Consider the following 16,438-nt stretch of genomic DNA (forward strand, 5'->3'; position numbering starts at 1 on the left):
GAATTTAAAAAGAACTTGAAAACTTATCTTTTCAAAAAAGCATTCCCCAGTAAGAAATAATGACTCAGCACCCACCACCTTTCCTGACTAGTTCATTAGGCCAGAGACCTCCTTTAATATTCTTACTACGTCTGTTTTTGACAATCCAGTTGGAATCTAACTCTTTTCTCCTTCAATTTTAATTATGTTACCTGTTCTTATGATTTTAATTTAATTCAAACCAATTTATTTTCTTGTATTACATACCTTTGTCTGTTTTTAGTATTTTATTTTGTTTTTAACATGCATGTTCACCTTGTAAATCATTTTGACTACCTCCCAATAAAAAAACAATATATAAAAATGGTTTACATACATACACAAATAAATAAGATGAGCCACTGAGGTAGCCATGGCTCATTTGGTGAAAATCTCTTTCACTAAAACTTTTAAGTCCTCCTTGTGGAAAACTCCATGCGAAGATTACAATATCATCCACTTCTTTCAACAATAACAGTGATGTGATCAGTGAATACTCAACATCCACACTGTAAAGCTGAGAGAGAAAAGGTTCAGATGTCCCTCCTGCTGAGTCAGCAAAGTTGGGTCAGATCCTAGAGGTACTGAATGAGGTACGAGAACTAGACTTGACTGGGCAACACTGGAGCAATGAGAATCAAGCCTGCCCAATCCTTGAGTGCTCCCAGCACCTTTTTGCTACTAGGGAAAGCAATGGAAAGACAGAGTAGATCTTCTTCCCATCTGAGCAGAAAAGCACCTGGAGTGTATCTGAACTTGATTCGAAAAATGAAGCAGAATCTTCCTGTTGGTCTGTTTGCTGCTGCTTAGTTTAAAGACTACTTGTAAGAACTAAATACTCTACTGAGATATGCTAATATGTTGGAAATCCTGAGAAGATAGGTGGCTGAGAAGATAGGACCTTATGGCTGCAAGCCCATTCAAAAATCCGGAGGGCTTCCTAACAACATTACAGGATCCTGTGCACCCATGCTTATCTGACCCAGCATGGCAATTTCTTATGTTCTTATGAGATAGAATGTGTTTACTTGATTGTTTGGATTAGGATTCTTTTTCCCTGAAGGTGCAAAAAAGTTTTTAATGCATATCTGATTGCTTGGAGCTCCAGCAGATTGATCTGAAGCAATCGCTCTGTTGATGACCAGGTTCCTTGGGTTTGAAAAGGAGCTGTGTAGGCACCCTATCCCTTTGTGCACGATTCTCTTTCCATTGATACTTGATGAGAGGTACAAGACAAAGAGCACCTCCCACCTGTAGAACATTTAGGTCTCTGAATAAGTTTTCTCCAGAGCAGAGCAGGGCACATCTGCCTGCTTATGCATGTCGTCACACATACCATTGAACCAAGCTATGTGACATGTGCCCATGGCAGCTGTTGATGACCTGACTGCAGTATCAAACGATTCATATACCAACTGAAGAAGATGCCACTCACACACTTCTACATCCCAGAGATCCTGTAGTCTTCTTCCTCCAACTCCAGTAGAGGCTTCAGCTTCTGGATGGAATTGTGTAAGTAGTGCACCATATAAAACTGATGGGATGCTTTACAGGCATTGAGCATAAAGCTCTGAAAAACTTTTTTCCCTAAAGTCATCCAACAGCCTAGGGTCTTTGCCTGGTGGAGGACTGGAGAAAATCCTTGTTTTCTTTGCCCTCATTAGTGCCAATTCCACTATAATCAATTGGTGCAGTAGCTACACTACTATGAATCCCAGGGTTTGTTGGACCCTGTACTTAAGGTCCATATTTCTTGCTAGTGGAGGGAAGGTTGCTGAGTTCTCCCACATTCTTTTTTATACAGTAACTCTTGCATGATGGAGTGTATTGAGATTGCTGCAGGCTCCGCTGGAGTTTCTAAGATCTCCGAAGATCAAAAACCTCAGTACAGAAGTCTTTGATCTTGTGGATACTGATGCCCAGGACCTTTTCCCAATTTATTCAAGAACTTAGAATAGGAGAGGTCTTCTAGCAGTGAAGAGTGCTCCGGGGGTCAGGTTGGGGTCGGAGGGTATATTTGTCAATCCTCTGACTTGAGAAGAGAGGAAGCACTAATCTAGGACCACAATGACGACTCAAGCAATTGGGTGGTGACCTCAGTCATTTCGGAGGGGAGTATTCCTGGGAAATGTCCTTAGACTGGTTGGACTCCAGTGAGAGAATGGCAGGGACTAAACTCCACCTTTGGAATCTCTGATAGGACCTCCCCTGGCATGGAGATGAGATGTACTCCCCCTTGGGAAAACAAAATACCCGAGACAGGTGGTTGAAGAGCGCCCTCATCGTCTCTAGCTGCGCGGGACCCACAGACACAAGCCCTTCTGTGCTCTGCTTGACCTTGTAGAGGTGGTAAGCTTAAAGCCCTGCACCAAAGGAAGGGGAGCCATGCTGAGGAGTTCAGCTTGGCATCGGGAAACTCAAAGAGGCTCTGCTCCAGAAGGAGGCTTGACTGCAGCTCTTTACCGACCTGCATAATTTCTCCATCATCCAGGTTCTCAACTTCTGAGTCCATGGTAAGATCCGGCTACAATAGTAACAATTAGATGTGTCATAGTCAGAGCCTAAATACAAATAGCAGATGTCGTGGCAGTCAAGGATAGACATCTTTCAGCCATACACACAATACTTGAAGCCACTTAGAGCAGCCTTCATAGAGCCAGACAATTCATTTTCTTTTCTTTTTTTTTGGAGCACTGAAAAGTGTTGTTGAGGGGCTACTGAAGGAACACCAAAATATGTAAAATCAAAAACTATTAAAACTTTCAATCAGAACATACTAAGGGCCTGATTCAGTAAGGTTCTTCTATTCTGTGTCTATGGGAAAATAACTTGATGAATAAGGCCATAAGACAGAAAGGGTACAAGTCAGTGCAGTAGCTCAAATGAAAAAAACTGAGGGGCTTACAAAGTAGCATTCGCATGGGAACTACCACATGCACTCAGCAGAGCAAAATCTTAATGAGCTAAGAGAGAAGGGTCTATTCAGCACCAATGGATTACATCACTCACATGTCATGACTAATTCAATCCTGCTTGCCAATAGAGAACTACAATTTCCACAAAGAACTAATGTGTACCTATGTGGATCCAGGAAAACAATACTGTATGTGACTCCGCTTTTCCCTCTAACCCTACCCCTGCCAAAAACTCCTGAAAGTTTGATGTGGATCAGATCCAAAACCAAAAACATTATTTCATGGCATAAGTATATTTGTGGAATACATGGATTCTCCCAAAAAATATCCGTTTTATGCTCCATATGGAACCTCTGACATATTCTTAAAATGTATGGATTGGATGCAAAACCAACAAAAAGATGTTGGGGTGACAATTGCACGCACATATTCATGTAATATGTGTATCTAAGAAAAAAAAATACTCATTCATGTCCCACTTGATACGTCCTGAAAATTTTGTGTGGATCAGATAGAAAACAAGACAGTATTCCCTAGCGTAATTGCTTGCACACGTATTTATTTATTTTGTATTTGTGGAATATGTGCATCCCCCAAACAATACGCCTTCATAGTCCCCTTGAAATGCCTTAAAATTTGGTTTGGCTTGGATGCAAAATGAAAACATTTTTAAGTGGCATATTTGTATGCATGCATTCGTGGAATATATGGATCCAAAATAATAACCTTCTTGGAATACTCATGTCCTGACAATTTGGTATGAACTAGATGGGAAAAATGCTATTAGGTGGCATAACTGTGCAAAAATGCCCCTGCATGGACCCTAACATAGGGCTTCCCAAACCTGTCCTGGGGACCCTACAGCCAGTTGGTTTTTTAAGATATCCACAATGAATATGCATGAGATAAATTTGAATATCATGGAGACAGGTTTGGGAAGCCCTACCTTAACATGCTGTGTGCATTTAGGGTCTGGATTTTAAAAAGCATTTACATGCATAAAACTGGATTATACTCAAGTAAATGCACTTTACTTGAGTAAGTGGGCTTTGAAAATTGCTACAATATAGCCATTGAATTGTCCATTGGATATTCACGTATATTTGCACTTTACGCACTTAGATGGCTTTTGAAAATTGCTACGACAGTATGTCACATGTACGTGCGTAACTCCTTTGAAAATTCACGTGTTATGGCATTTCTACTAGTCTGATAAGATCCTAAATAGCTTTCTTGTATTCCAAAACTAAAAAATAAATTCAATCCCTATCCCATTATACCAAAGATGTTTTTAAACAAACATTTGTCTTTTCATGAAATGGAAAGAAAACAAGAAGAGATTATTAATTTAACAATATTCTAAAATCATTTACATGTGTCAAAATGACACTGACAAAATGAATGTCTAATCACAGATGCAAACTTTAGTGAAGTCAATATTCAATAATATGTACAGATATCTTTTAGAGTTAGCTAGATAAAAACCAAGATTTGAACCTTTCCTCCCATTCTTCACCTAAATTATGTCCAGGTAATTCTTTACCCACACAAAATTTATCGGGCTACAAAAAGGCAGCACTAGGGATTCAGTTTGTTCCAGGAGTATTGATATTCAGACAAAATTAACCAGGTAAGTCTGGTTTGAAAAATACCTGTCCTAAAGTTATCTGGATAACTTTATCCTGGTACATTCAGTGGAACACTTGTCCAAGTATGGTTAAAGATATCTGGGTAACTTTTCCACTCTCCTACTTACTCAGTATGTACTTCAGTATTTTAAGAGATTATTTTCACTGAACATACCTCAAATTGGACTCACTTATATTCCCAAAACTATTGCCACTAAAAGCTTCTTTCCAGAAGGGATGCTGCAGCAGTCCTGACCAGTTCATTCTGTGTGAGGAAACAGCATAAAATGAGTTGACCAAGACAAATGCTTAAATAACATGCAAATGTCCAAATGAACCGAATCTAAATCTCCAAGATCTCAGTTGTGAGCTTTTAAATTTGCATTATAACTTCTTTCAAATGCCTATCGAGTGTCTCTCAGGTATGTATTTTCAAATAATGATTATTTCATTTATATGCTATTTTAAATGAATACTTTGTATCATAATGCACCCTCATAAATTTATAGTAGACAACTTCACAGACGTTGCTACGGTGTAGTCAAGCTGCTGCATTGTAATAATTTCTAAAATCATCTGAAAAGGTATGTGTAACAGTTAAACATTCCATGGGATTCAGTCACCTGTCGATCAAAGCCATGCCAGCAGAAGCTTGGAAAGTCATAGCTGTCTCTCTCTGGCACGAATAGGACAATAGCAGAGAAAAATAGGAACGCAATTCTTGATACCCATAGTCATTTAATTGACTGTTGACTAATCTCAGCAGTGTGTTTTGCTATGACACACCAGCCTATTAAATATAGTTGTTTTTAAAAGAGAAGCTATTATTGGCCCTATTTACTAGACATTTTTCCCATAGATACAAAATGGGAGAAAATCCTGTACAAAGATAACTTATACAAAGGCTCCCAACCCGCTACAAATTTAAAAAAGGTGCTTTTCAACATAAAGCACCTCTTTAAAAAAGCATGAAATCCATTTTACAAGATCCTAAGCTGCCTAGGGGTCTCTTGCCAGTCAAACTATCTGTAAACCTGGACTGTGACACATTATGAAAGAACTTAATCTCTTCCAATGCAGATTGAAAAAAAAATAACATGACAGTTATAAATTATCAGCAGTACTGCTAACCAGCTACTAAATATGGATATGGAGAAATTTAGACTTACCTGTTCCCTTTCCTTTATTTCTGTTACACCAGTCTAGAATGATTGGGTTTAGCCTCTCATCCAGTTGATGGAGGCAGAGAACATTCTTTTTTTTTATCCTGTGACATCACTGCTACATACATATGGCACAATGCCAGTCAAAGCCAGTATGCCCATGATAAAGCAGATTTTAAAACTTATACTTTTTTCTTTTTTTGTAGATGAAGATTCTCTTTAAAATTATTACAAAAAAAATCTCCTTTTCTTTTTTTTTTTTTTTTTTTTTAATCTTCTGATTTACTAGAAAATCTCTATATTTTTTTTATGTATTAACTTTCCAGATGGGTTTCTGGACTGGAGTAGCAGAAATAAAGGAAAGGAAATTATCAGTTAAGTCTAAATTTCTCCTTCCTTTGCTTTCTGCTATACCTGTTCAGAACGATAGGAAGTACCAAAACCCAATTATTCCAAGTGGAAGGATAATAAAGCTTCATATAGAACGCTTGCTTTATAATCTGTTTTCATGAAAATATCCCATCTAACATTTTGATCATAAATGTAATGTGGACCTTATCTTTTACCGGATATACATCATCTTCTTACTTCCACACTGAATGATCTCTAGTTGAATGGGCTCTAATTTCTGATACAGCCTGATTTCTTTTTAACATATGTGCTGTTCTTATTGTTATTGACTGCTCTGTCCAACTTGCTATGGTTGGTTTGATTGTTAACTAAACTTTTTATACTTATCAAAATAAATGAAAAATTTATCTGACTTTCTGGAAAGAAATTTGAGAGCTCTATATATCTAAGTAAGATTTTGATTATTTCTAAGTAAAAGTAGAGATCACTTCTGGTCAAGCAAAATTAGTTGAATTAATTGAATTTGTATTGGCATATTAATTTTAAAACATGTTGCTAATGTTTTTGATACTAGAATAACTGTTCTTAAGATAAGAACTTTAATCATCATCCTTTTAATAGAATTTAAAGGCACCACTACTGAAGTCTTCATGAACAAATTTAGCACCATCAGTGGATAAAACCACTCTTTAGGCTAACTCCTATCAAGTAAAGTGCAGTTGCTTACCTGTAACATGTGTTCTCCTAGGACAGCAGGATGATAGTCCTCACATGTGGATGACATCATCCGATGGAGCCCGGCATGGAAAACTTTTGTGAAAGTTTCTAGAAGCTTTGACCACATACTGAGCATTCCCAGCATGCTGCTATCCGCTCGTCCACACGAGGTCCCGCTTCAGTCTCATAACAGATTAAAAATTCAAGCGAAAAAATAAACAAACCGGAAGGTGAACCCAACTTCATGGGGAGGCGGGCGGGATTCCTGAGGACTAACATCCTGCTGTCCTAAGAGAACACCTGTTACAGGTAAGCAACTGCGCTTTCTCCTAGGACAAGCAGGATGGTAATCCTCACATGTGGGTGAATACCAAGCTCCAGACTGTCCCCGGGAACAGGAGAGACCAACAGCAACCGAACAAGATGCCAACGGGCACAACACAAATGCGGCGCTGTAGGTCAGCAAGGGACTGTCTGGTTCTCACAGAAGCACGAAGAATTGAGTTCAGGCCTGGAAGAGGTTGTGCAGGACAGATTGGCCAAAAGCACTGACCTGAAGTCCATCTTTATCCAAGCAATAATGAGCTGCAAATGTGTGGAGAGAACTCCAGGTTGCGGCTCAGAAGATTTCAACAATGGGGACTGCATATAAATGAGTCACCGACGTCGCCATAGACAGCAGAGAGTGAGCCTTTACTCTGCCGGCAAGCGGAAGACCTGCCTGTGCATAGCAAAAAGCAATGTAGTCTTCCAGTCAGTTCGACAAGGTCTGTTTACCTACCGCCACTCCCAGCCTGTTGGGATCAAAGGACATGAATAGCTGGGTGGACTATGTGGCCACCAGTGCGATCCAGATAGAAAGCCAAGGCCTTTTTATAATCCAAGGTATGAAGAACCCCCTTCCCCTGAGTTGGAATGAGGCTTCGGGAAGAAGGTGGGTAAAATGATGGACTGATTGATATGGAAATCAGTTACAACCTTGGGCAGAAACTTCAGATGTGTACGCAAGACCACACGATCGTGGAAGAACCTCGTGTATGGTGCGTATGTAACCAGAGCCTGAAGCTCATTGGCTCTATGAGCCAAAGTAATCGCCACCAGGAATATGACTTTCCAAGTGAGGAACTTCAGGTCGCAGTCCTGCAGCGGCTCGAAAGAAGATCGCATGAGCCATGCCAGGACAACATTAAAGTCCCAGGATGCGATTGGAGGCCGAAGAGGGGGCTTCAGCTGGAGGAGGTCCCACATGAAACAGCCCACTAAAGGTTGGACCAAAATGGGTGTGCCAGCAACACCTTGATGGTACACACTGACGGTACTAAGGTGCACCCTTACTGAGCTGGTCTGAATCCCTGACTTGGACAGATGCCACAGGTAGTCCAACAGCCGTGGAGGGGGCATGAGAAAGGATCTAAAATCATGACCTGCGCACCAGTTGGTAAACCTGTTCCAATTCAAGTTGTAGACTTCCTGGTGGAGGGCTTTCAAGATGCCACCAGGATCTGGGAGATGCAGTCTGAGAGCTCCAAAGGCTGGAGAACTACGCACTCAACATCCAAGATGTGAGGGCCAGCGCCTGGAGATTCAGATGGTGCAGAGTGCCCTGATTCTGCGAGATGAGATCGGGTGCTGTCCCCAGCCAGATGGGTGCCCACACTAACAGGTCCTGCAGAAGTGGGAACCAGACTTGTCGGGGCCAAGAGGGCACCACGAGTATCATGGACCCTGTCCTACTGAAGCTTCAGCAGAGTCCTCAGGAGAAGCGGCAGAGGGGGGTACGTGTATAGCAGGCCCCTCTCCCAGTGGAGGGAGAAGGCATCACAGGCCGGACGGCCTTCCCCCAACACCAGAGAGCAGAACCTGCTCACCCTGTGGTTGTGTGTGGAGGTGAAGAGATCCATATCCAGCGTACCCCATTGGCGAAATAGCTTGGCCACTACCTCCAGGTTGAGGGATCACTTGTGTGGCTAGAAGGAGCAGCTTAAACTGTCTGCTAGCACGCTGAGATGGCCGATAGGTTGCTCACAGAAACATTCCCTGGGACAGGGCCCAGGTCCACACTGGTACGCCTCCTGGCAGAGGAGAAATGAATCTGTGCCTCCCTGCTTGTTGAAATACCATATCACAACCTGTTTATCTATCCAAATTAGGACATCCTTAGACGACAACTGGTCCCTGAACGCCCACTAAGAGTATCGAATTTCCCGAAGCTCCAGGAAGTTTATCTGAGAGCGGGCTTCGGAGGCAGTCCAGAGACCTTGCGTGTGGATACCATTCTCGTGTGCTCCCTAGCCTTGAGGGGAAGCATTGGTGGTAAGAATCACCTGAGGCGGAGAGGGCTGGAAGGGAAGTCCTTTTTCCAGGTTGGAAAGATCTTCCCACCAGGATAGAGACACTTTGAGAGGGTCCGTAATTGTGACAGGAGCCTCAAGATCCTGGGAAGCCTGTTGCCACTGGGACCGTAGGGTCCACTGGGCTCTCCTCATGCAGAGGTGAGCCAGAGGGGTCACATGGACGGAGGCTGCCTTGTGGCCCAGCAGGCAGAGTAGAAGGTGAACTGGCACCCTCCGGCTGTTCCAGAGAATGATAGCCAGCGAGGCAAGGGTGATCGCCTGGTCTCTGGGCAAAAAGGCTTTCACCTGTTCCATGTCCAGCCGAGGAGATGGGGCAGAGATGAGACTTGAGGAAGTTTATAATGAACCACATAGACTGCAGTGTCTGCACCGTCAAGGCCAGAGCATGCAAGGCCCCCGAACAGGAGTCGCTCTTGACCAACTAATTGTCCAGGTAGGGGAACACGTGCACCGAGCAACACCTGAGGTAGGCAGCCACCACCACTAGACATTTTGTAAAAATGCAGGGGGCCGATGCCAGCCCGAAGGGCAGCACTTTATACTGGTAATGTGCTTTCCCCATCATGAAGCGGAGGTACTTCCGGTTCTGGGGACAATTGCAATGTGTGCGTAACCTTCCTTGAGGTCAAAGGAGCAAAGGCAGTCTCCTCCGTTGAGGAGCAGGATCAGCATGCCCAGAAAGACCATCTTGAACTTTTCTCTTACAAGAAACTTATTCAACGCCCAGAGGTTGAGAATGGGGTGCAAGCCACCATTCCTCTTTGGGATGAGGAAATACCTCGAATACCACACTCGGCCCTGCTGATAGTGAGGGACTGGTTCCACTGCGCCCTCTACAAGGAGGGCAGAGAGTTCCATCTGAATTATGACCAGTTGGGCGGATGAACCTCACGAAGGACATGGGGGAGAGATCTCTGGGAGCCAGCTGAAATTTAGATGGTACCCCTGACGGATGATAGAAAGGACTCAGCAGTCCAACATGATCTCTTCCCAGCGATGGGCGAAGCTCATGAGCCTGCCTCCGACTGGGGGATCTGATGTCAGGGGTACGGTCAACTGACTTCCGCTCCCTCGCCACCAGTCAAAAGCCTGTAGCCGGGGCTTTCTGGGGCACTGGCTGGAGCCTAGCTGCTCGCTGCTGGCGAGGACGGCCCCTGGAGCTGGTGCATGGCGTAGGAGCCCAGGAGGCCAGAGGATAATATTTCCTCTGCCGATAAAAGGGATTCTGGGAGCCCGGCCTGGAGGATTTCCTGGCCGAGGATGGGCTTTCGGAGGTGCTAATGAAGGGTATCGTGATAGTCTTTCAACTGTGCTACCACATCCCAGACTTTATTCCCAAAGAGGTTTTCAACTGTGCATGGGAGATCGGCTAGCTTATTTTGGACCTCCGGCCAGAAGTCAGAGGCCCTGAGCCATGCCATTCTCCTGGTGCTGATGCCCAGCGCAGCTACGCAGGCCGCTGTCTCAAAAACATCGTAGATGGAATGCACCTTGTGTTTTCCTGCCTCAAGCTCCAGTAAGGCAATGGCCGAGAGGGCCTCCTGCTGTTGTTGAGGCAGGCCCTCTGTGAAGTCCTGGACCCGTTTCCAGAGATTGTGGTTGTATTAGGTCATATAAAGTTGGAATGCGGCAATACAGGCCACCAGCATGGCGCCTTGGAAGACTTTCTGACTCAGGACATCGAGCTCCCTGTGCTCACGACCTGGAGGGGCGGAGGCATGGGTGCGGGAGCGCCGGGCCTTCTTCAAGGTGGACTCTACAACCACAGACTGGTGGGGGAGATGCTGCTTCTGAACCCCCTGCTGCACCAAATAAGTGGAGTCGGCCTTTCTATTGACGGGGGAGATAGAAATGGGAAGCTCCCACATGCAGAGGAGGAGATCCTTGAAAATATTGTGATCAGGAACCACCATGACGAACTGGAGTACTTCCAGCATTTATGTCGCGCGTCATCCTCCATAAGCAGCTGAAAGGGAATGTCTTCAGCCATGGCCCTGACAAACCCCACAAAGGACAGGTCCTCGGAGGGCGACTGGCGCCGTTTCTGCGGTGGAGAGGACTCCGAGAGGGGGATCGCTCAAATAATCAAAGGACGACTCCGTGAAGTCATCACCCCAAGGGTCGTAAGTCCCTTCCTCCTCACTAGGATCAGTATGCCATGGGTGAGGTCCGTGAGGGGGAATCAGCCCTAGGTTCCGAAGGCTTTGGAGGCCGCAAGGGCACCACGGGTATCGACAGTTCCCCTGGCATCGAGGGGACTGGAGGCTGCAGAAGGCTGGAAGGACCCAGCAAGGGCTCAGGAAACTGTAGTCTAGGAAACATGGTACCGGCTTTATCTTCCTCCTCAGAGGACCCGAGAATCGGGATTGCTCTGGTGGAGGGCATCAGTGGCCGCTGGGGAAGCGAGTGGCCCTCGGGCACCATTTGCGTTGGAAGGGCGCCCACAAGGGTATTCAGACGCTCCAGAAGCGTGCTAACATTAATGGCGAAGGCTAGGGCACCAGTATGGGGGCCGGTGGCACTGACAGCTCAACGCTCTGGAGAGCCTTGAGCACAGAGGACTGCACCCTGTGGTCCAGGAAGTCCAGAGTGGCCAGGACTGATGGTGGGGGACGAGGCGTCACCGGATCTTCCTCAGGTCTCCGAGCTGGCATAGTGCCTAGCACCAGTGTCAGTGGGGAACGCCTAGAACTACCAGGGGCATCAGAGGATGGGGCCTCTGATGGCCGTGTCACTTCAGTGGTCCAACAGAGATCCGTTCTGATTAAGCTGGAAGCACAAAGCAGCAAGAGGAAATGGCCAACTCAAAAAAAAAAAAAAAACCTTATCCTGGGAAAGTTACGCGCCTAACCTGTCCCGGAAATTCAGATGGACTTATGTGCACAAGATTCCCACTGAATATCCAGGGGTACAGTTATTCGTATATCTTTACCCAGATAAATGTAGGACTTTTATTTCTCTGAAAAGAGTGCTGCACATATCTGGACAGCACTGACCATGCACGCTCATCAGGTAAAGATAAGTCCCACCCCTAGAAAGCTTCCAGTGATTCCCCTTTATGTGGGGGTAAATTTTGCACACACACAATTTATGTTTTTGGTGGGGTAAATATTCACAGTTTTTGTGCCATGTAACTCAAAGTTTCACACACAAAGGCTGTGAAAATCATCCTCACTGGTGGGAACTATATGGCCTAGCTGCCATCAAAAAAGCTCAAAGTATACTTTTAGTACAATCTTACTCTGCACTACTGTCATGAAAGTTGTAAAGAATAATTTCTTATATAACAGCAGGCTCTTACAAAGGCTGTTATATTATAAAACCCGCAACCCAAGACAATTACAAAAGGAATCAAGAATTACATTTGCAGCTCTAGAAGTATTTTGTAAGCCTAATTTACCTTTTCTGTACATCTTTTTGAAGCAAGCCATCAAGCAAATTAAGAAAGTCTGATGATGGTTTGGCAGCACTGGAGCCTGCAAGGCAAGATATATAGGAATAAAACAGGATAAACTTAACTTACTATGTGAAAAATAAAAACAAATTTGAATATTGAAAAAAATCACCAACAGCAGAAATGTCCGTCAATTAAGGGGTAGAATTATATTTCTCCATACTTATGTCTACATCAAATCATCATCGTGCATATAAAGAGCTTTTTCCAGAATAACTTCAATGGATTTCATAGTTGGAGCTAGTAAAATGGGAATGATTGTGATTTGTTTACAACTGTGAGGCAGGTACAACCATAGGCAAGGTGAAGCATCCAAGCCTTAGCTGCAGGTCTTTAAAACAGCAAAGCTTGATCAGCAAATCCCATTATTCCCATATGCATATCTTTGCTGCTACACCACAGGAGATTCAGATAAAGAAACTTATTTCAATTTACTTCTCATAACATGCCCAGAAAGTTTAATCTGCACAGATACTAAGAAAATATCTAACATGCAAATGAATGGTCAGGCAGGACAATTTTCAACGCAAGAACCAAAATTGTTTATCAGCATAAAAAGGGCACCTGAAAACTGCCTCATCACTCTCCCTCCTACATCCTGCTCATTGTGCATATAGTACCCACATTGTGAACAGCACAGGGACTTTACCCAGTGCAAAAAAGTGGCAGGGTTAGGTCAGCAGAGGGAAACATTGCATAGGGTTTTCATCCTGAAAGCCCCACACGTAGTTTCCACATGTCTACAGTCTCTACACAGACATTTAGACCTGCTTCAAAGCAAATGAAAACGTGCTCAGGGACTAAGTACCTGCCAGCCAAATTTCAATAGGAAAATAGCCCCATTAGTGACTGGATCACTTTTGCAAGAAATTTAGCTATCATTTTTCTGTGTAGAAGTAAAGAAACCATAACCAAACTGAAGCAACAGGTCTGTGCAATTCTATTGAAGTGTATTAACACTAATCACGCATGCAGCTGCTAGAGGGTAGCACAAGAAACCTAACTCCATCAAATGTATAGCAAAAAACAATGAAAACATTCAGTACATATAATAAAATGAATTACCAGGCAAGACAAAAGTTTTGCTTTTTATATTTCCCTCTCAGCAGTCTGCATCCTGAGTTAGGCTGATCCTCACAAGGACCTGCAGTCCAGCTCTTGGTCTCTGTAAACTGAAAACTTCATTAAATTGTCAGGAGAAATCCAATGTTCCTCAGCCCCGACAGCTGCTGCTCATGCCAGTTTTTCCACTGATCTCTCAGGGACCATACTGCACATAGCAGCATTCCTTACTACAACTTTTTAATACTTAAGAACCACTTTCACATCAAAAACAAACAATCAAAAGGAAAACTAATGACTCAAACAGCTGCAGCAATAAGCAGGAAGGCTTTAGAATTCCTATTATATGCTGGTCTCAATAAAATATATAGTTTGTCTGATCCGAAGGGAACATTTTTTTCAATAAATATTTCAGATTCTAGCTTACAAAAAATGAAATGTATTTTGCACTAAGCAAAATAAATAGAAACAAGGCTGTAGACATAAACAGAGGAAACATCAACTCTTTGCTAACCTACGATATATCAGGATCATTTTAGACAGTCTCCTTTTATCAACCAATTTTGTGCTGAAAAAACAACCACAGACAGAGCCAAAGATATGAGAGCTTGATCTCTCGGAACTGTGCACCAACAGAGATCAAGACAACAAGGCCTCTACCTGAGACTTGACGTTCTTCTATTTCAACAAGCGCTTTGAGTCACTGGAAAAACCCAAGAAGTAGGAGCAAGAAGTATCTGCTCAAAGACTCATCGTTGCATCAAAGCAGTGAAGGAGCTGAGGACTACTTTGACGGTACCATGGAACTCTGTGTGGCTCTCTGGGTCTTTTTTCCAAGTTCCAGTTCCTGCTTCAATATAGACTTCTCTAGTTTAGAGAGAGGCAGACCCAAAAACTCTCCTGCCAGACCTGAAATTCTCCAAGTAGTATCCTTAAGCAGATACCACATCTGCTATTACTGAATCAGATTTTTAATCACCTGTAGATTATTACATGCACCCATAACTGGACAAATCAGATCTGCGTAGTTAAATCCAGGCAATTATTTACACTCATACTGATTACTGCAACTCTTTGTTGGACTTGCTAAATATAAGCCACATAGACTTCAACTTGTGCAGAATACCACAGCCCAATTAATTTCAGGGAGAAAAATAAATGACAATATTCAGCCAATGCTTAAGGCTTTTCACTGGCTTCCAATATCTCAAAGAATACATTTTAAGATTCTTTGCCTGTTATATCAAATTCTCCATAAATGTGCTCCTTCGTATTTGTCTGCCTGAATACATCCGTATCAATCTTCAATAACTTTATGATCCTCTAAGAAAGTTCTTTTTAAAATTCCAGATGGCATCAGGCTGATAACAGGGATTACGCGAGTTGCCGGGCCCCTTTGAAAATGCGCATGGTGTGCACAAGGCCCAGCCATGCGCGTAACCCCCATTTTTAATGTGCGCAAGTTTTTGAAAATCTACCCTTATGCGCATAAGTAGAGTTTTCCATAAAAGCAAGCTCACACATGAAAAGGGTCTTTGTTATTTCGATATCAGCCTGATGCCATCTGGAATTTTAAAAAGAACTTTCTTAGAGGATCGTTTAGACCATAACTCTCTTAAGCCCCTGTTTTATCCCACGATTGGTCTCATCATATTGCTGTTGCTATCTGCACTACAAGACCGTTCACCGCTGTTTTTTTTCTTTTGGACTCCTCATCAGGTGCTGCAGCAAAGTTACGTGAATATCTAGCAAAAGTGCACTACAGGTTTCGCTTTTAAAATTCGGAGTTAAGCGAGTAAGTCTTGGCACTGCCCCAGAATGCCTATGCCCTGCCCCTTTATTCCTCATGAGTGCACAGGTATATATGCACATATTTTAAAGCTTTTTAAAATCTGCACTGCTCGCATCCGGCCCACATACGTGATTCTGTGGGCCTTTTAATGAGAGCAATGTTTTCAAAATCGACCTGTCAGCATCAGAGCTTGTACAGTATGAAAGAGTCACAAGATTTAAAGTTAACATGAGCAAATCCGAAACTCTAAATATTAGTTTACAAAATTCATTAGCTGCACACCTAAAGCATAGTTTCCCTTTCAAATGGTCTCAACATCCTATGAAGTGCAGAGAATGAGACGGGATTTAAGGAAGATGGAAGAGTGGTCGAAGATATGGCAGCTGACATTCAATGCCAAGAAGTGCAAAGTCATGCATATGGGGAGTAGAAATCCGAATGAACTGTATTCGATGGGGGGAGAAAGGCTGATGTGCACGGAGCAGGAGAGAGACCTTGGGGTGATGGTGTCTAATGATCATAAGTCGGCGAAACAATGTGACAAGGCGATAGCTAAAGCCAGAAGAATGCTGGGCTGCATAGAGAGAGGAATATCGAGTAAGAAAAGGGAAGTGATTATCCCCTTGTACAGGTCCTTGGTGAGACCTCACCTGGAGTATTGTGTTCAGTTCTGGAGACCGTATCTCCGAAGAGACAGAGACAAGATGGAGGCGGTCCAGAGAAGGGCGACCAAAAAGGTGGAAGGTCTTCATCAAATGACTTATGAGGAGAGATTGAAGAATCTAAATATGTACACCCTGGAGGAAAGGAGGAGCAGAGGTGATATGATACAGACTTTCAGATACTTGAAAGGTGTTAATGATCCTAAGACAACGACAAACCTTTTCCATAGGAAAAAAATCAGCAGAACCAGGGGTCACGATTTGAAGCTCCAGGGAGGAAGATTCAGAACCAATGTCAGGAAGTATTTCTTCACGGAGAGGG

At 43.4% G+C, this 16,438-nt stretch overlaps 1 protein-coding gene across 1 annotated transcript in view; it reads right to left on the reverse strand.

Moving 5' to 3' along the window:
* Nucleotides 1-16,438, reverse strand: part of ULK4 (unc-51 like kinase 4) — a 1,180,200-nt gene that overhangs the window by 1,089,427 nt on the left and 74,335 nt on the right. Inside the window, exons 8-9 of the mRNA XM_029589702.1 lie at nt 12,547-12,622; nt 4,737-4,826 (exon numbers count right to left, since the gene is read on the reverse strand). Of these exons, the coding sequence (XP_029445562.1) occupies nt 4,737-4,826; nt 12,547-12,622 (166 nt within the window). The remainder of the gene's footprint in view (nt 1-4,736; nt 4,827-12,546; nt 12,623-16,438) is intronic.

This window comes from Rhinatrema bivittatum, chromosome 2 (genome assembly GCF_901001135.1).
Source record: "Rhinatrema bivittatum chromosome 2, aRhiBiv1.1, whole genome shotgun sequence".
In the NCBI taxonomy this organism is placed as follows: Eukaryota; Metazoa; Chordata; class Amphibia; order Gymnophiona; family Rhinatrematidae; genus Rhinatrema; species Rhinatrema bivittatum.